The following is a 21,602-nucleotide window of genomic DNA, read 5'->3' on the forward strand; positions in this document are numbered from 1 at the left end:
AGAATGTTGTTGCCAAAACTAGATCCCGGAATTAGAGATCACTACCCTTCTTCATCCTTACCCAAATAGTGACCAGCACATGACCAGCTGGACCTTAATATAGAGCACTTGATCCAAACCCCGAGACGCCAATGTGACCCTGACATAATGCTGATCCTGTGTCAAAGAACATTTGATTCTATTCCTCATAGTTCATTCTGGAGTGGCCAGATTCCTAACCCACGGTGGTCTGCTTCCTTGAAAATGGTTTGGTTTCTTCTCAGCCTGGAAAGACGCTTCCTGTGTTATTATAACTACTCATGTTAGAATCTTTTGGACCCTTTTGGTTTTTTATTTTTCTCTCTGAGAGGCAGGATGCCCATGGAATATATTTTCTTTCCCTTCTCCCAGGAAGCATGATTCAGTATAGAGTGTTGAAGGAAGCTATGTTCATTTTATTTTCAGCATCTAAAAAGGCTCTGTCACTGTAAAACTCTGTGTGGTTCAGCATCCCTCCCATTATTAGGGTTTTTAGTATGCTTAATTCACATCTCCAGAAAAGCAACAAGATACAGAACTTCAGTACCTGCTTTTTGGATATGGAATAGTATATTTTTTTCAAGCACTAGATAGAACCATAATTATAATCTATTTCTGCTCTCTCAAGTCTCCCTCCCCCCACCCCAATTTTGAAACTCAGATCCAGAAGATTGTGAAATTTCTAAGTTTATTCAAGTGAAAGAGCCAGTAGTAGTCTTCAGATCTCATGATACCAAGTCTCATGCTCTTGTTTGCTTTTTTTTTTTTTTTTTTTGGAGGCAATGGGGTTAAGTGACTTGTCTAGGGTCACACAGCTGCTTAGTATCTGAGGCTGGATTTGAATTCAGATCCTCCTGATTTCAGGCTGGTGCTCTATGTACTGTGCAACATAGCTACCTCTCTCATGCTTTTTCAATCAAACCAACTTGCCTGACATATTTCTGAGATTTTTCTCTCCCTACCCTCCCACTTCATATGAGATGGGTTTTTTTTTAAATAGGTTGTTAACTTTGCATACAGATTTGATAGATTTTACTTTCATTTCACTATCTAATAGAATCAATTCCCTTTGGTAGGTTCTCAATAAAAGCATTTTTTTGGATGAGTAGAAATATAGTTGAGGTCCAGAATATTATAGCTTTAGGATGGATTGTTGTTTTGTGAAGTATAGAACTTACAAATAATCAGGAAAAGGAGACTCTCCTTTTCTTTTCTGTATTTACTCTATGCTCCCTGGGATTGACCACCTGCTCATTAGTATACATACCCCTTCTAATGTGGGCTCTTGTTGAACCCACTTTTCATGAAGAAAACATCTGCTAACTGCCACTTATCTTTCTTTGCCTCATGACAAACAGTACATTTGGCTGCAGAGAATTATAATAGGGGTTTGAGAACTGACCTTATTTATAAGTTCAGAGGGACGAACATTCCCTCATTGTCTTGTCTTGATTATTTAAACAATTATAACATTTGAACCAGAAGTGGGTATTTGAGTCATATCTATGATTTTGAAAAGAGGTACATATAACCTGTAAGGCAACAACAGACTGAGAGGAAAATGTGAGGAAAAATCATTTCCCAGCCCTGTCTTAATGAGACAAGCTCCAAGGTATTGGTGGCAAAGGGCTGACAAGTGATAAAAGAAACTGAAAGGAAAAACTAAAAGGGAGATGGAGTGTAGCAGAAAAGGGAGAGAGAGACTGAGATAAGCCATTGTTAGACCATGCCGGAATCTGGGGAAAGGGGAATTGGGCTGAAGCTACTGGTTATTCTCATCTCTTCAAAGACTGAAGTTTAAATTCAAAGAAAAAGTCTACTCTTTCCTAGATTCCCCTACCAACTGTCCAGTAACAAATATACTCGGCCTTGCTTCTTTTGCTTGTGTCCTAATATCCAACTTTGTCTCAAATATTCAGAGGGAAGGGAAGTACATTCACAAATTTCTCAATGTTAGGAATTTTCCTGACTAGAGGCTCTGTGGTGTGATTGTCCTGTTAGATTTTATTTGATATTAAAGTATAAAATAGCAATGAAAGGGACCTTCCAGAAGGAAAAAGACCCGAGGGGCCTTATATTACCTCATAGGCTCAAAACAAAACAAAAACAACTACATGGCTGTAAATATGGTGAGACCAATAATCTTCAGAAAGAGAGAACAGTGAGCAAAACTTGGAAAAATTCCGCTCCACCCTACCTAGCAGGAAGAAAGGAACAGAAAGGGTTATCTGGTCAACTTTCCACTCCATAAAGACACCCAAATCAGTTAATGTTTATGATGGATAAAGAGTATGAGTGATTATGTGACTATCATATTAAAATGTCAGGATTCTGTTGTGTTTCAGACCTATTTTTAATTATTCTCAGATAATCCCTACAACTTTTCAAACATTTTATGTTTGGAGATTGTTATTGCTGCTGTTTTTCTTAGACTGGCAGAGAATTGGGAACAGAAGACACTCTTTCCCTCTATTATAGAAATAGGTTAGAAATCTTGGATCTCTCTTTGGGTATTCTTTTTGACTCCAACTTAATTTTTATGAGGAATACAATCTACTAGCAATTATTTATTAAACACATTTTATGTGCCAGAAATTGGGAATACAAATATAAAATTTTAAACCCATGTCTTCAAGGACTTAAATTCTATTTGGGGGGGGGGGTACACAATGTGCAGGGTGTGTGTGTGTGTGTGTGTGTGTGTGTGTGTGTGTGTGTGTGTGTAAAATAGGCCCAGACTCAACTTTTTTTCTTCTACTCATAATATGTGAAAGAATATAAAGCTGCCCCTGGGTCCTGATTAGTCTCAATTTTCTTCCCCAGCCCTGCATCCAACAGGACTGTAAGCCCAGAACAAAATTGTTTCTAGTATCTGGTTGGCCCTAGAGTCCCTGAAATGACTTGTTATCTAGGAGCATAAAAAGTCTGAGCCGTGTGAATGTGGAGCTGTCAGACTTGGGAGTCTAAGTCCATGGCTGCTGTTATTCCCTGTTGACCCACTGACTAGATGGTGAAGGAGGTCTCCAGAGAAGCTAGCCATCACTGCATCCTTCTTGAGCATCCTTGCTGTATTGGGGCAAAGTAACATTCTTGAGCTAGATGTGAAATAGCTTGTGAGTGCTCAGAGGATGCTGATGTTAAGAGTCATACCTCCAAGAATACAAAATAGAAACCATATAACATGGGGAGGAAGTTATTAGCATCCGTGGGAAGCAGGAAAAGCTTTATGCAGAAGAGGGCCAGCTCATGACTGAAAGTAGAGATATTGAGAGGGAGTGCACTTCAGGCATCCTGAGGATGCTACAGGGGACAGACTGTGCGAAGGTGTGGAGGTGGGTAGTGGACTGAAAGCATGAGAAGCTTTGAGAAGACTAGTCTGATTGGAAGGGAACCCATGATGGGGAATAATGTCTGAAAGGCCTGAAAAAGTATTATGGGGAAAGATTATGAATATATTTAAATGCCAAATGATAGAATTTATATTTCTAGGAGCAATTGTTGTTCTTGTTTGTCCTTTCTTGACTATGACTATGAGGAGATGTCATGATATGGAAGTAAATTGGATTTAAATGAGGCTGGGCTGTGCAAAGCCACCAGGCTCATTTTTTCTCCAGTCATCTGGATCTAGTGGTAAGGTATTGATCAGATGGCCCTGGAGGCAGTGAGAGACATTGGACTTTTTAAGCTAAGGTCAGTTTGATTGAGACAAAGCCCAATTAGTGATTAAGGTTAGGTGAGAAATGAGGAAGAGACTGGCCTCTTTTATCTACTCAAAAAAAAAATCAATCAATCTAGGAGGGGAAGACCCTCAAAGTTTCTGGCCAAAACCAAAAACAATTGCTTTTTATGTTCCCTCTAAGCCAAACAATGCCCAGGTTTGGCCTGGAACTTATTAAGAAGCAATTGATATATGTGTTTAATGCATATTGGATTACTTGCTGTCTAGGGAAGAAAGGAAGTAAAGAGGGAGGGAGAAAAATTTGGAACAAGGTTAACAAGGGCAAATACTGAAAGATACTTTTGCATGTATTTTGAAAAATAAAAAGCTATTATAAAAAAGAAGCAATTGAATATATTTGAGTGAGGGGAAGTGACATGATCAGACTTATTATGATTTTAGAATAGTACTTTGGGGTTATGTGGGGTATAGACTGGATTGGAGAAAGACTTACAGAAGAAGAGATAGGATAAGAAATTATTGCAATGGTCCATATGAAAAACTAATGTGGTAATTGTGTACTCATACAACTATCTAATGAGGAGACTACCAAATAATAGTAACTACAATTAGTGAAGAGACAAAGGCAAGAAATGTGAAAATAGAAAAAACTGATTTGACTGATGATTAAATACATGCAATGAGAGGGAGAAGTCATTAGTCATTGAGATTGTGAACCCATTAGGTATGGTAGGACCCTTGACACATATAGGAACATTTAGAAAGGGATAAGGGTGTGTGTGTGTGTGTGTGTGTGTGTGTGTGTGTGTGTGTGTGTGTAGGGAATACATTCTGTATTTGAGATTGTTATGGAGCATCCAACTTGAAATACACATTAGGCAACTGGTGATGTGAGAGTGGACTTCAAATGAGAGAGTAGAGCCAGATACATATACATATACACATATGTATGTAGGTAGGTATATATATCTTGGAACTGAGAAAATAAAAATGGGGAAAGCATGTGAGGTGATGAGGTTAACAAGTAATGGAAGGTAATGAGAGGAAAGAAAATATCTAACATAGAGCTTTGGTATATACCCATACTTAGAGGAACTGTTCTAGGTCATGATGGCTACGGTAATGGTGATGATGATGATGGTAGGGGTGATGATAAAGAAAGAGGGAATAAGAAGGATAGAGAAGGAAAAAAGCCAAAAGATAGCAATCAGGAAAACCCAGAGAGGAGAGATTATGTAAGAGAAAAGGAGAGTCAACAGTGAGAATGGAGAGAAGCCCAGAAAGATGAGAACAGAAAAAAGGCAATAAATTCGACAAAAAGGAGTGGATTGATTACTTTGGAGAAAGCTGTTAAAGTTAAGTGATGAAGTCAAGAGCCAGAATTCTACCTTAAGAAGTGAGTGAAAGGAGGGGAAGTAGAGTTAGGAGTCTGGCTGAGAATGGAAGGGGGAGATAAAGAGCTATAGCTAGAAGGAATGGTAGGGTCTGGTCTTCATTTTTATTTTTATTTGTTTTTGCATATAGGGAAGGCTTGGATGTTTTAGGCAGAGGAGGGGAAGCTAGTAATTAGGGAGAGCTTGAAGACTGGTTTGTGGGATGGATTAAAGATGAAGAAGAGAAGAGATAGAATCAACCATAAGAAGAGTAATGAGAAAGCTCACCTCCTAATGAGAGACTGGACTAAAAGAGGAAGGAATGGAAGAGGGGGATACCTAGGGGATATAAGCTGTAGGAAAAGAGAGAAAAAGAAATTTACTTTGAATGGTTTCTATTTGCTGAGTAAAAATGAGGCAAGCCCTTATCTGGTAGGGGAGGCTTAAGAAGGGAAAAAAAAAAAAGTTTGGAATAATTGTGGCAAATTTGCATCAATTAAGGAGTAGTGAAAGGATTACCTTGCTTTCAGCAAGCTCTCAATTTAGATTAGATAACATAAATTTGTTATGGACCTGGTGAGTAAATGGTGTAGGTCTCAAAAGATGGAGTCTGGCAAGATGTGATGAGAGAATAGTGCAAGATAGCAAGGGAATTTGAAACTAGAGGATGATCGACTTTAAAACTGGGGCTAGTGTTCTTGAGAAAGACAAGCTCTTCCTGCTGCAGAGTTTTGGTTTGGAATCAGCATAGTAACTTCATCTCTTCAACTCAATCTCTGCTTCAGCACTACTAGAAAAAACAACGAAAGGCTCCCTTCGAAACAGAGGAAAATGGGAGAACAAAATATTCACTATTTTCCCTTCTACTTAGCCAGTGTTAACAGAGAACAAGTCCATTTTTCTGAGGAGTATATGAAATAAACATTCACCCCAATTTGGAGAACTCCCAAAATGGAGTAGGTAGGAGGCCATGGGGAAAGTTTGTTTTCCAGTCTAATAATATAAAGTGTTTAGATGGTACCTTTCCTCCAAGGAGCAAAGAAGTTTTTTTTATTATGAGCACTAGTGAATTACTATCATGCATTTATTAGATATGATTTACAGAGTTTTGTGTCTTATAATAGCTTTCAATTTTGGTTAGTCACTTCTGTTTGTTGGCTTATGTGTACTGATCATGAATAATCATGTGTATGCTTTCCAATTGACCTTTCTAGCTGAGTAACACATTAATAGAAAGGGAATCTAGAGGGAAAAAACCAGAAATGCAACTGCTTTCTAAACATGTCCACAATCCAATCTAATTCAGGTAATTAGATTTGTCAAAAGGAAGTGGAATATGGCCAATGGTGAAACTTTTTCAATAACGATGCTTTTTTGTTTGCTGATCCCCAGACTGTCATCCTAGAAATGCAGTTACCAAGCTTGCCAGGGATGGTTTCCTTGGAGCAGTGTGACATCTGAATCCAGAGAAAGCCTGGTTATCCCTTACAGGTCTGGGATGTTTCAGTTGAAAACATTTCACAGGGATGTCAGCAGGCTCAGCACTCCTACCAAATGGAAAGCTTTCTCCATGTAGGGTTATCTGAGCGTAGATTTAGATGGACCACTGATCTCTCTTGCTTCTTTTAAGTCCCAACTGAATTCTCACCTTCTACAGAAGGCTTTCTCTAACTCCTCTTAATTCCAATGATTTCTTTCTATTAATTATTTCATATTTAGCCTGAATATGATAGCACTTTATACTTATTTGCATTTGTCATTAGGCTGTAAGCTCGAGTGCAGAGCCTGTCATTTGCCCTTTTTGGTACCCCTCGCACTAATCACAGTGCCTGGCACATGGTAAGCACTTAATAAATGTTTCTGAATTGAGTCTATATGATCTTACCACAAACCTCTTATCACAAACTCCAAACCCTTGCTCTGTTTGCTGAAGTCACAAAGAAAATTGAGAGTTCCAGTAGCACAAATAGACCATATAAATCTACAATTCATGATACAAAGCAGGCTGATAGGGAAACCATTTCTAACATCACCTTCCAGATGGTTTCTAGGTCTGGCTATGAATCCTTTCTGTGCTTTGGATGCCAAGAAAATACTGTCCAATGTAATATACATGTTGAAAAAAGAGGAAGTAAAAAGTAATAAGTGATAATCATCTTACTAATGTCTTCTTTATGGTTAAAAACAACAAAAAATGAACTTACCATGTTGAAACATCAGCTTAGAAAGAAAATCATGCTGCATTGAAATAGTGGCAAGTAGAATGGCTTTTATGTTGTAGATGTCATTTAAAAAATTGCTCCCTATTTATCCCCAGATAAAATGCTTGAAATATCAGTCTTGTCAGTCTGATGTAGTTCAGACAGATGAAATTGAATCACACTAAAAATGCTCTAAATCACTATTGATTAGAGAAATGCAAATTAAAACAACTCTGAGGTATCACTTCACACTTCTCAAATTGGCTAAGATGACAGGAAAAGATAATGATAAATGTTGGAGGAGATATAGGAAAACTGGAACACTAATGCATTGTTGGTGGAGTTGTGAAATGATCCAACCATTCTGGAGAGCAATCTGGAACTATGCCCAAAGGGCTATAAGACTGTGCATACCTTTTGATCCAGCAGTGCCATTACTAGGTCTATATCCCAAGGAAATCATACAGGAGGGAAAAGGATCCACATTGTGCAAAAATATTTGTAGCAGCTCTTTTTGTGGTGGCAAAGACTTGGAACATGAATAGATGCTCATCAATTGGGGAATGTCTGAACAAGTTGTGGTATATGAAGGTGATGGAATTCTATAAGCTAATTATGGAAAGGCCTGAAAAGATTTACATGAACTGATGCTAGGCGAAAACAAGCAGAACCAGGAATATATTGTATACAATATCAGTAAGAATATGTTATGATCCATTTAACATGTATGGGACTGCCTACCATAGAGGGGAGGGGGTGGAGGGAAGGAGTGGAAAATTCAGAACAGAAGTGAGTACAAGGGATAATGTTTGCATATGTACTGTCAAAAAAATTATAATTATAAAATTAATTTTAAAAGGAAAATAAATTTAAAAAAAAGAATATGTGATGATCAACTATGAAAGGCTTGGTTCTTCTCAGTGGTTTAGTAATCCAAAGGTATCCCAATAGACTTTGAATAAAAACTACTATCTGAAACCAGAGAAAGAACTAAGGAGATTGAATATAAATTAACACATCTCTATGTTCACTTCTTTTTTCTTTTTTTTTCTGTTTTTTTTTTTTAATCTCTCCCATGGTTTTTCCCATTTGCTCTGATTTTTCTCTCCTAACATAATTCATAAAACAATGTGTATTAAAAATAAACTAAAAAAATTATAGGAATAAAAAAAAATTGAAACTCACTTTTGAAGTTATAGAATAAGTTAGAAAGGGGCCAGATTGAATAACTGGAAAGATGTTGGTGTTCTCAACAGAACTAGAGAAATAAGAAAGAGAGATGGGTTTGTGAGGAAAGATAATGGACTTTAGTGAGATGCCTATGGAATATCCAGATGGAGATATATAACAGACAAATGTCACTGTATTCAAGTCCTGCCTCTGACATATTCAGTCTGTGTGACCCTAGACAGGGCTCTACCTCTCAACACTCTAGTAGCTAAGTATCAATGATGCCAATTTGCATAGTTAGAGGGAGCTTCCTTACCTGGGAATTTGCCAATGAAATTACAAGTAACTTCATTGTAAACTTACAGAGAATGAAGTGGAAGATTATGAGCAATATCACCTCATGAACCATCCAAAAATGAAAGGATCAAATGTAGGTCTAACCCTGGAGTCTAGCATGGATGGAGGAAACTGAGGCAGAATAAGATAGTGGGGGCAAAAGAAAGAAGGGGATAAGTTACCTTATAAGGACTTGACAGTTTCTTCAAGGCTCATTCAGATATCATCTCCTCCTAGTGAAATATTTCCTGATTGCCTTTCCCCAAACTTTTTGTACTCATTTTGATCTTGTCCACACACATATCATTTTAACTTGTATTTTGGTTATTTGTGTATATGTGTGGGTACTTAGACTGTGCCTTGCACATAGCAGCCTCAGTAAATATTAGTCAAACTGAATACAGATTTCTTCATAATACCCCGAATGCAATTCTTTGAGACAGGACAACTATAATTATTCTCATTTTATAGATAAGAAAATTCAGGTTTAGCAAAGTTAGGAATTTCCAAGAACATCTAGTTAGTTGGGTTTAAATCCAAGTATTTTGTTAAAAGTCCAGTTTTCTTTCCATATATTAATGAATGAAGTGTTGAACATGACCATGTGTAGAATGATGGAGAGTCAAAAAACAAGTGAGGCTTGAATAGTAAGAATATAAATTGATATTGAATAGCAATATTTTAAGAATCAATTAGATTTTTCACATGCATGGGAAAGAAGTGGTTCTGATATTACTTGTATAACCTTAGACAAGTGACATAATGTCCTCATCCCTCAGTTTCTTCATCTGTAAAATGAGAGAGGTAGACTCAGTAGGTTCTTAGCTCCTTTCCAGCTTTCTCTCTATAATATGTAATATTATGTTTCTATGAATTTTCAAAATATGAAAAACAATTACTCAGGGAGATCTATCCAAACAGATCATAATGCTTAAAATGGGTCACTCTCTAGCTGCCTATTGTATCTGCCTACCTTTTCTAATATTTCTAATGAACAAACACACAGAATCTACCTATATTCTCTGTTCCCATATCAGAAAGTATCTTTGAAAGAAAAATATAAAAAATAAAAATGAAGAATAATATATCTTTCTTTGTAATAATAAAATCATTTCTATGAAACAATTTATAATCACTAAAGTTTCTGTTTCATAACTGGCCATCTGTTTCAGTGGTGACACAGAAGATGGGCAAATGCTCATAATATAGCTTTTAGTGGTATTTCTTTCAAACCCATTTCCTGCTTTTTTCCATGAGAACACATTTCCCAATTTATAATGATTTCAGTAGGAAATCAGGATTTGCATTTTTTTAAAATTGTCAACTTGTTTTACTGTCTTTTCCATAGTAATAATGTGATACTTTATGTGGTATTTTTAGCTTTTCATCCAATTGTTCTCTCATTTTACAAATGCTTCATGTTATAGATAGAGAATATCTTTTCCCCATATGAAAGATGAGGAAATTGATGTTTGGAGAGATTGCATTTTGCCAAAGACAGTTACTAGACAGAAACAGAGCTGAAAATAAGATTCAGGTTGCTTCATTTATTCTGACTCTCACTGTGATGGGCATCTATATTATACCCCACATTTTATGTGGGTGATGAGAATAAATTAAATCTATAGTTCTAAATAATCTTTATCTCCAAAACAAGAAAATATAGATGATACTCATTGAATTCAGAACTTTGTTTTATGTTAGGGGTGGAAAAACACTGATATATAACAACAGCAAAGTTTGTATTTTAAAAGTTCCTTTTTATTTAAAAAAAAGGTAGTAAAACATTTAATTAATTTATTTTAAAAGTCATTTTAATTTGTATTTTTCTGTCTTAAAATATTTGATAACACCAACAAAAAACAAAATCCAATTTCATTTTTTGTGTATGACCCAGTAAGGAAAAGAGAATGGCATCTATAGAACAGATTCAAAGTAGACATAAAAGCATCCATCTCCATTATACAAGAGTGATACACAGAATAATAGAAACTGTTAGATGTCACAGTGGAGAGAGTACTGGGCCTGGAGTCAGAAAACCTGAATTCAGACTTGATTTCAGACATTTAACTAGCTGCGTGACCCTCGGCAAGTCACGTAATCTTCGTCTGCTGCATTTTTCTTAAAAACAAAGTAGTGCTAAGTCCTAGGTTGTTGGAAGGAAGGTTGGAAGGGGATGACGCTTATAAAATGCTTTGCCAATAACTATTGTTGTTGTTAATCATGACTGAATCTTTGTGATTCCATTTAGGGTTTTCTTCACAAAGCAGATATTAGAATTGTTTGCCATTTCATTTCTGATTCATTTTACAGATAATAAAACTGAGGTAGACAGGGTTAAGTAACTTGCCTAGAGTCACAGTGCTAGTAAGTATCTGAGGTCAGACTTGAATTAATGAAGAGGAGTTTTCCTGGGCCATCCTATCCACTGGGCCACCTAGGGGTTATTATTATTAGCTATTATTATAAGCCATTAGCTAATGTATTATAATTAGCTATTGCAATTTGATTACATAATTGTGATATATATAGCTATTACTTGCCATTTTGATTAGCTATTATTAGCAGATTTTAAAAAGAGGCAGAAAATTTTACATTTTCATTTTGTAGTTTGTTTTAATCTCACTACTAAAAATAATTAAAATCATGGTTCACATTTATAACTATAGACATAAGTGAGCTTCAGATCAGGGGTTGGATCTAGCCTGAAGGCCTAAAATTGCATCACCTATTTTTTTAAACATGCATTATTAGCACAATCTGAATTCTGTTCAATACTAAAGTCTAAAGGGCATCTTGTCTCTGTAGTAGAAAGCAAATAGTATTTCCTAAATAGAGGCAGAAATCAGTTGAAATGGATTTGAATTGCTGAGAGGCCTTGTAGTGAGTGCTGAACTAATGGCGAATGGGATGCCTACCACAGGACTAATGATGAGGGCAGACATGTAGTATTTATGTAGCACTCTGGCTCGGTCCTCTGCTGTCATTTATTTATGATGTTGCTCTCATCAGCAACTCTATATTAGAAATGTGGGCAGTATTAACTCTGTTGAGCTGTGTATTCCCCAAATTCTTCAGGGAATGCCATTATATGTATTTGACAGGAGTTGGAATTGGATCTTTCATGTGAAATATAAACTGCCAAGTGAAATAAAGAGCTTATTTCTGTGTATATGGGTTTTTTAGGATCTTTGGATATGTGGTAGATATGTTTGCAACATGGCCCATTTCTTTAAAAAGTCAGGGATTTTTTTCAATTTCAACTTTTCTATTTTTAGAGTATGATATATAAATGCATATATATTTGCAGTTATGTCAAGTTTAATGCTTCTGTGTATGAGCATGCCTTCATTGAATAGAACAGACAACAGTTGGGCATTCAGTTCCTGGAGAAGTTGATTAGCTTCGCTGGTCACCGAGTCCTAATGCAGTTTGTAGTTTATGTGAATAATTTAGTTTGCAGCAGCAGCAGAGTACAGTGTATAAGGAGCCAGCCTTAGAGGCAGAAAGATCTGAGTTCAAGTTCTGACTGTGACACATATGGGTTGTGTGACTTGTATAAATCAATTGAATTCTCTGTGTTTCAGATTCTAAATTGCAGGAGATCAATTTAAAAATACAGTTTGTATCACATTTTCCCCTGAGTTCTAGCTTCTTTGTCAAGTCCCAACATGTGATGCTCTTCAGGTTTCTGATGATTTGTGATCCCATGGACCATGAGATCCACAAGCACAAGGTTTTCTCTGCAAAAATACTGGTGTGGTTTGCCATTTCCTTCTCTAGTGTCTCAATGTAATAGATGTTTAAGAAATACTGTGAATGATCCCCTGAGCTCAAGTCATGGCTGGAATTTTTAAACAAAATTTTATCTTTTAAGTTTCCTAATGAACAAAGTCCCGTGGAGTTTCTGTATGCTTAAGATATTCCTTGTGGAAAGATGGTCTGAGAACAATGTTAATCTAGACTTTGTTATTTTTATGAAAAGTAAAGTCACATGTAGAAAGTAGGTATAGGGAGGAGAGTAAAATGTCAGACTTAGCCTTCAGTGTAAAGAACCTTAAGCTCCATGCATCATGCTCAGTGTGGTATTTGGGAGACTCAAAACTGGCATGTATTTCAGCCACCTATTACCAGCTTTTGAAAGTCTATTTTTGAATTTTAAATGAGCATTTATACCTTGGAAATCAGCAAATACTACAAATTAGGGCTTGAATTTTTTGTTTTCTTGTAGTGCTTTGTTGACTTCAGACTTAAGAAAGTTAACAATGCAGATTAAACTTAAAATGTGCTATGAGTACTTTTTTTCCTCTAAAGAGCCACACATCTGCTTATCAATTCCTGTTTTGGTTTGAAAATATCCATCAATAATTCAATGCAGATGATAACATGGTGCAGCAGAAAAAGCAATGGATTTGGAGGTATAGGACCTGGGTTCAAATCTCTGTTCAGTAGCATATCACCTTTAGGACTTTAAGCCAATTATTTAACTCTTTGGGTCTATTTCTTCATCTGCAAAATAAATAGATTATATCAAATGATGCCTAAGGCCTCTCTCTGGATATGTGATCTATGATCCCTTGTGTTCCTTGTTAATTAGTCTTGGCTATGAAGTTGAAGATCAGAAGGCAATGCCTGAAACAATTGATTGACTCATTAGCTGAATGCTACCAACAAAACACAGGCCTCAGGTGTTCCACAAAGAGATTGTTCTCCCTCAGCACTATCTAGGAAAAAAAAAAAAAAAAGGATTGCTGGTCTGTAACTGAGGGTAAGGAGCAGCTGCAGCTGGCTTTCAGAACATTTTAATAAGCTATTTTCCTCACATCCCTTTATGGAATGTGATTGGAGGTGTTCAAATGGAATTCCATTTTCATACTTGTTATTATTATCCCTGCTCAGATTTAGCCTAGACTTGAATAACTCTATCATTCATATTATGATTTATATTATATTTTAAATTTATAATACATTTATTACAACATTTATTTATATTCATGTACATTTGTGTCATATTTATATATACTATAATATTTATATTATAATATAATATTATAATTATAATAATAATTTAAAAGGCCTCTTTGTTATTCAAGGTGAATACCAATATATGCCAACAGGACATCACTTTGTACCGAATGGTACATTCATTCAGCACATCTTTAAATTGATGCTTGGGTTTCTGAGAAAGGTGTGAGCACTCATAGGAAAAAGGAATTACTGCCCTCATTCCCAAATGGAGCTAAAGATATATAACACACACTAGATAGATTCCCAGGACTACTGAGCGTTTGGTGAGATGTCAAAAAGGACCAACAAATAGTTCCATTCACAGCTTTCACTTCATTGTATTTTTTTTATTTTAAGCTCGGGTTTGAGGGTGAAGGAGTAGGAGAAGAGGTAGGATGGTTCCTCCAGCTCTTAGCACAATGCCCGACACAGAGCAGGCACTTAATAAATGATTGTATTAGAGAATAGGAGGAAAAATCCTGCAGCAGTGCTCCAGGAGAATTGTCCAGTGTTTGCAGAAGAAATGGGGGAGCAGAACTAAAGTCATGCAAGCAAGAACCTTGTCTCCCCTTCCTTCTTCTCTGTAAGCCCTAAATTACTGGTAGGGAAGAGGAGTCCATCCCTGGCACATAAGGGAAAAAAATCAGATGATACAATAGATAGGGTGCTCAGATCCAGTCCACTAGCTGTGTAAACCTGGGCTTAAACTCTATTTGCCTCAATTATATAAAATCAGTTAGAGAAGTAAATGGAAGACTACTCCAGCATCTTTTTTACCAAAAAAAAAAAAAAAAAAAAAAAGCTCCAATTGGAGTCACAAAGAGTTGGACACAACTGAACAACAATAACAAAGGAAAAGTAAAATTCTGTTGAGAGGTCCCTTATTTTACCAGAGAAGAAACTGAATCACAGAGAAGTGAGGTGCTCTATCAGGATCATGGATTTAGGTCCTTTGATTCTGAATCCTATTCACATTTTATGTACCCCCTATATCTCTACTCCTGTGCTCCCTAGCTGCTATGAATCCTTTCCCCCTGATGTTCTTTTAACTGGATTTCAGCAGTATGGAAATGGAGAGAAGATGAAGAAGAGGAGTGAAGAGATAATATACCCTGGTTCCCATGTCTTTCATTTTTGATTAATTCTTTTTATTTATAAAACACATGCATGGGTAATTTTTCAACATTGACCCTTACAAAGCATTCGTTCCAAATTTTTCCCTCCTTCCCCCACTCCCTCCCCTAGATGGCAATACATGTTAAATCCCACGTCTTTCTTAAGAGATAAGTCTATTTTGAATCTCCTTAATTAGATGAATAATATTAAAGACTAGCCAGTGTGGATCACATCCTTTGAAAAGATTGGTTCTTTTTTCCCTCTTAAAGCAATTGATTTGTATCCCTCTCTACCTGGAACCCTTGATTGATTGAAATCGTTGGATGGTGCTGCCAAATGCTGCCTGCAAATCAATGTGTGTTAATTCATTTTAAAATGACCAGAGACAAAATTACTTTAATCACAAATATTTATTCTCTGTTCTGTTTTGCTAACTCAGCATGATGTAGCAGTAAAAATTCTGTTTTTCAACTTCTTCAGAGGTTTAGCCCTAAATAATATATGATTTCATCTGCCTTTGATTTGACGCTTTAGCAAGACCTCAGGATGTAACAGAAGTACATATGACTTAGGAAAAAGGGAATTGAGAATCTTTGTTTTAGCTGAAGGCAAGAAGCAGATCTTTTAATTTAACTTTATGATTAGTTTGCTGATGGCCTACCAATAAGACTTTTCACCAGATACAGGATTGTTGCTGCTACTGTTGTTTTTTACATGTGATTTTGTAGCTTGGGAGCCAATTCTTTCCTAGTACAGTCATTGATAACTCTAGCTTTTACTTGGGGAAAGTATTTCTTTGATATTTTCTTTCATATTATATGAAATAGACTGAAGTTGGACTTTGCTTATTTATAAAATGGAAAAATATATTGAATTTGCAGTCAAACTATTTGTATTTGAATCCTGTTTATGTTATTTACAATTTGTTATTTGGTACCTTACCACCCTAAATAAGTAACTTGACCTCTCTATATCTTAGTTTCTTTATCTGTAAAATGGGTTTGAAGTGAGACTTGGATTGGATTAGATGATGTCTAAGTTCCCTTTCTTAAGCTGTCCCTCATTTAAATTAAGTTCACTTACATATCATGGCATCCATCACCTTCCTAATGTCATGGTCTTCTTTGAGAACAAAGAACAAAAAACATCTCATCCTCTAAGCTGTGAATTAGAAATTAAACTGAAACTTATCTTTCCTTAGAAAAGTTTTTCTTGAGAGAGATCATCAATTAACAGGAAACAAGATCTGGAGGAAATATGTTTATGATACCTAAAGATACAGGTTTTTCTTTTTCTTTGTTTTATATAGTATTTTATTTTTACAAATACATGCAAAGATATTTTTCAACATTTTTATATTATATATACTTATATATTTTATATAAATTTTCAACATTCACTTTTGTACAATCTTGTATTCCAAATTTTTCTCCCTCTCTCCCTCCTCCCCTGTCCTAGACACCAAGCAGTGTGATATAGGTTAAATGTGTAATTTTTCTAAACATCTCCATATGTTGTATAAGAAATATTAGATCAAAAGGGAAAAACAAACAACAAATAATAGAAATAAAAAGGTGGTGATACTATGGTTTGATCCATATTCAGTCTCCATAGTTCTCTCTCTGAATGTTAATGGCCCTTTCCATTGCAAGTCTATTGGAATTGTCTTGAATCACTTCTTTGTTGAGAAGAGCCAAGTCCGTTACAGTTGAGCATCACATAATGTTGTTACTTTTTGCAACGTTATCTGGGTTCTGCTTGTTTCACTCAGAATCAGTTAATGTAAGTCTTTCTAGGCCTTTCAGAAATCATTTTTATAGAACAATAATATTCCATAACATTCATATACCACAACTTATTCAGCTATTCCCCAACTTATGGGCATCCACTCAGTTTCCAGTTCCTTGACTCCACAAAAAGAGCTACTACAAACATTTTTATACATATGGGTCCTTTTCCCTCTTTTATGATTTCTTTGAGATACAGATCCAGTAAAGACACTGCTGGATCAAAGAAAGATACAGGTTTTTCAAGTCTTTAAGACTGTGCTGGAAAGTATTCCTCTCTGTGAGGAAAATGTGAACACAACACACTTTTAAATTTAATATGCATTATTAACATTTTCCTTGCTTTCTTAATTCTAGATAATTAACAAAACAATAAATCAAGCCCTGATTTGTAATGTTTGCTGATTCTTGAGGTTTCAATGTTCTCACTAAAAATTTAACAATCAACTCTCACAAGTTCTAGCTGGCTCCAGAACACTCCTAGATTGGCTTATATATAAGGATGACTATGTTTAGCTAGTCCATGCTGTGTACAACTAATTTTAATTACTAAATGAAATTTTTAAATTGCATTTGTTTAAAGATAGTCTTGAATAAGGAGACTTCTGCCTCCACCCATAGATCATTGGATCAGTAATTATTAGACCTTAAATATGCCTCCAGAAAATCTTTGATGATAAAACATTTTTTCTTCCATGATAAGAGAATATTCAGGGCAATCGATAGAGGGCTGGGCTAGGAAACAGGAAGATTAGTCAAATCTGAACTCAGATACCCTATGAAGTCACTTAACCCTACTTACCTCAGTTTTTTCATTTGTAAAATGACCCGGAGGAGGAAGTGGCAAACAACTAGAGTATCTCTGCCAAGAAGAGTCCAGACCACATCAAAAAGAGTCAGAACCACAATCTGGAGACTGGATGGCAAAATTTATCTACCTGGTTGAATATGAGGGAAGATTATAAAGGAAGGGACCTAAGAAAGTAGGAACTCAGTAATAAAAGCCTGCCCCCTATACTATAAAGTGCAATGTATTAAGATCCATGAATAAGCTTTTATTAAATACCCGCCATGTGCTAGCACTGGTGACACAGAGAAAAAGGACAAAATGTTTTCTCCCCTCAAGGGGCTTGTACTATGTTGAGGGAGAGAGTATATACACATAGAAGTATATACAAATAAATACAAGAAAATTTGGTATGGAGAATGTTAAGATAACTACAAGGATCAAAAAAGGTCAGTAGAAAAGGGTATTTTATTTCAATTTTGATTTATAAAACACTAGCAGAGCCCTATTAGTTGAATTAATAAATCAAGTTCTAGGCAGAATAAATAGGAGCCCCCCCCCATCTACAATCTTGAGCACATACTTTGTTCTTTTCACTTTGGGTCAATATTTTTATCATTTTCTCAATTAATGAAGTTGTTAGGATTAAGTGCATGAAAAGTTTAGCTGGAAGATCATTCTGAAAGCAGGGTTCTTCTTTCAGGAAGGATCTAAGCTTTGGAATATTCCAAGGCCTTAACAGAGTTATGGCATTAATATGGCTGATGTCCTCAAGTGAACTTGTACACATCTAATTACCCAGTAATGTAATTTAGATGGAAAGATTTACTTCCCTCTAGTCCCATTACTATAAAATCTGACCTGATTTCTTAATTTGCATAAATGTACAGATGTGTTTCAGTTTAATTTCCATTCAACACATGTTTATTTTAGCCCTTATTATGGGCTCAGTGGTGTACTGGTTCTCTGGGGAGATACTGGTGGAAAAGAAGGAATATTATCATTACCTTCCATGAGCTTAGAGTTCTGTTTGATAAGGCAGTAACACCTAAGTGCTAGTACTGCTGCCAAGATAATTTTCTGGCTATTCACTACCCTGTTCAAAAACTTTCTATTAACTCCCTGCTGTTTACGAAATAAAATATAAATTTCTTATTCTGGCCTTCATAGTCCCTCATAGTCTGGCTGAAGTCTCTCTTCCCAGACTGACTTTATAATATTCTCTTTTGTATAGTCTTCCATAGCCAAGCTGAACTACTTATCTCTCTAGTCTCCATTTTTCTGACTGTTGAGTGACATATTGTCCGTCACAACCTCTACTTAGCTTCCACTGAAGTACTCCATCTAGGTGAAAGTGACCAGTGTCTTCTTAAAATTTAAGAGGAATTTCTCAAAATTTCAAATGGGGCTTTAATGACCACTTGTTATCAAAGTTCAGAAAAGATAATTTTTTGGTAAAGGTTCCCTGTGAAACATCATTTCCCAACATGTTTCATTTGAGACATAACAGGACACATGGGACATTGAGAGCTAACCTTGGTGTCAGAAAGGGCTTGTTCTAAATCCTGTTTTTGAAATGTTGGGAAAGTTATTTAACCACTCAGTGCCTCAGGAAATTATCTGAGATTTTAAATTATTTGTTGGTCTTCATTGGTAGAAGGAGTTTCCATGTTGTAAGCTCCCTGCACAAATGAAATCATAGATCCTGACCTCTTCCAGCCCCCCAAAATTGCAATTGTTTATATCTTGTCTACCTAATAGATTATAAATTTCTTAAGGACAGAGATGGTATAATTTTCCATCTTTGTATCAAACAGTGCATTGTCCATCTTTCTGATCTTCTCATATCTTATCCCCCATCCCACTCTTTTATCCAGTAATACTGCCTCCCTTGCTATTTCACAAACAGAATACTCTATTTCTCTGGGCATTTTTTTCTGACTGTCCCCCATGGCTGAATATTATTCTTCTTCCACACCAACTACTGTCCTCCCTGGCTCCCTGTGAAATCCCACCTTCTGCCAGAAGTTTTCCATAACCCGTATTAATTCTAATCCCTTCTTTCTGTTTATTATCTCCTATTTATCTTGCATATTCCTTACTTTGTCTACATATAACTTTTAGTGATGGTGTATCTTTTTTGCCTGGCTCATTGTCGAGTCCTGAAACTGCTTTTCCCTCAGTGTATCTAGTTTGTCCTTGGCTCCTGAGATGAGGGACACTGCCACCAATCACTGCTGTCCTGATGATTCTGCTGGGATGTTGATTCAAAGTCTAAATATTCCAAGACTCTTAAAACTCACGAGGTCAAGCTCTGATCAAGGTAGAGATGGAGAAGACATAAATTTTCTCCTCTCTCCCTCCATTAAATCATTCCCTCTCAAAGGATGACTGTTTTGTTGCTTTGTAGGGGATCCACTGACAGGGTGAACATTTATTTGATTGATTTAATATAAATGTTCTCACTAGATAAAAGTATCAAGACTTAGTTATTTTAAATGGGGAATGTAGGTAGTAATCAACTCAACTACCCCAACATTTATATGTAAAATGAGGGAGTTGAATTAAGTGATTTCTTAGATCCCTTCTGACTCAAAATCTATGAGCCTGTGATCCTTTGAATTTCTGGGTTTCCTCTTTGTGTTTTTGTGGTAATAAGAAATCTCTTCTATTTTATGGGTATAGGACCAACTCGAAAGATGCCCCCCAGTTCCAGTGCCATGGACTTCTTCCAGCTCTTTGTCCCCGACAATGTTCTTAAAAACATGGTGGTGCAGACAAACATGTATGCCAAGAAGTATCAAGAGAGGTTTGGGAGTGATGGGGCCTGGGCAGAAGTGACCCTGACTGAGATGAAGGCTTTCCTCGGTTACATGATCTCCACAAGCATCTACCATTGCGAGTCTGTTCTCAGCATCTGGAGCAGTGGCTTCTACAGTAACAAAAGCATAGCCCTCGTCATGAGCCAGGCCCGCTTTGAGAAGATTCTCAAGTACTTCCATGTGGTGGCTTTTCGTTCCAGCCAGACAACACATGGTCTCTACAAGATCCAGCCCTTCCTAGATTCCCTACAGTATGGCTTTGACTCTGCTTTTAGGCCTTCCCAAACTCAGGTAAGTGTGCCCTTTTCCCCAGGGAGTACTAGAAATCTTTCTAGCCCACTGCCCTCTGCATATGGGTGCTTCTCCAACTTTGTGTGATTCCTTAAATAGGCTGGGCTCAGCCTATCATAGAAGCAACAAGTATTAGATAGTCCTGGCAGATGGGTGGTGTGGTGGGTAACACTGGGCATGGAGTCAGCAAGAACAGAGATACCCCACAAATAAGTCTAAGGCAGGATTAGAATTCGGGATTTTCCAACTTGAAATTCAGCACTTGGTTTGCTATGGCACTCGGTTGCTTTTCAGAATAGAAATCCCCCACCAACAGATCCCAGCTCACCCAAAATGTTATATAACAGTCATAGGAAGCTACCTGAAACATATAAGAGTCATGACTTGTCCCAGTCACCCAGTCAGTAAGCATCAAAAGATAGAAATTGAACCTGAACTCCAAGTCCATTACTCTATTTGCTATGCCTTGCTACCTTACTGTGAAAGCAGTGGGTTTTTTACAAAAATTATTTATGTTCAACTTTGTAATTCACTGTGACTTATTTTGAAGGGCAGGTGATAGAGAAGAGCAGATTTGAGTTCCTAATTATGTTTTGCTCGGTCTAAATTTAACATTATTTTGCCTTTTTTGAGTATACACCAAGTGGCTGTTTAGGGATGACAGCTCAGAAGTTTCTGAGATAGAAGGAGGAAGTTATCTTGGGAGGAGAAATAGGCTTTAGAAAAATAACTTATAGTTGAATATATCATTTATTTTCTTGGAGCTACAAACAGAAAAACAGTGGATCTGATGGTTATTGTTCATATCATAAAAATGCTAACAAGTGCACTTGGGGACAACACACAGCGTTGTTGGAGATACGCTTCTAGTTGTTCTCTAATTTTATGTTGGTAGTCCTCCATATCTAAAAAGCTTTTGCTCCTCACATCTACCTCCTGACTTCTCTGACTTCCTATGAGACTCACCTTAAATCCTTTCTTCTTATAGAGTCTTTGCCATTATTTTTACTTTTCC

General features: G+C 36.4%; 1 protein-coding gene across 1 annotated transcript in view; it reads left to right on the forward strand.

The window, feature by feature from the left end:
• Window positions 1-21,602, forward strand: part of PGBD5 (piggyBac transposable element derived 5) — a 149,207-nt gene that overhangs the window by 64,814 nt on the left and 62,791 nt on the right. Inside the window, exon 2 of the mRNA XM_074262370.1 lies at window positions 20,160-20,587. Coding sequence (XP_074118471.1) covers window positions 20,160-20,587 — 428 coding nt within the window. The remainder of the gene's footprint in view (window positions 1-20,159; window positions 20,588-21,602) is intronic.

The sequence above is a fragment of the Sminthopsis crassicaudata genome, chromosome 4, assembly GCF_048593235.1.
Source record: "Sminthopsis crassicaudata isolate SCR6 chromosome 4, ASM4859323v1, whole genome shotgun sequence".
NCBI classification, from domain to species: Eukaryota; Metazoa; Chordata; class Mammalia; order Dasyuromorphia; family Dasyuridae; genus Sminthopsis; species Sminthopsis crassicaudata.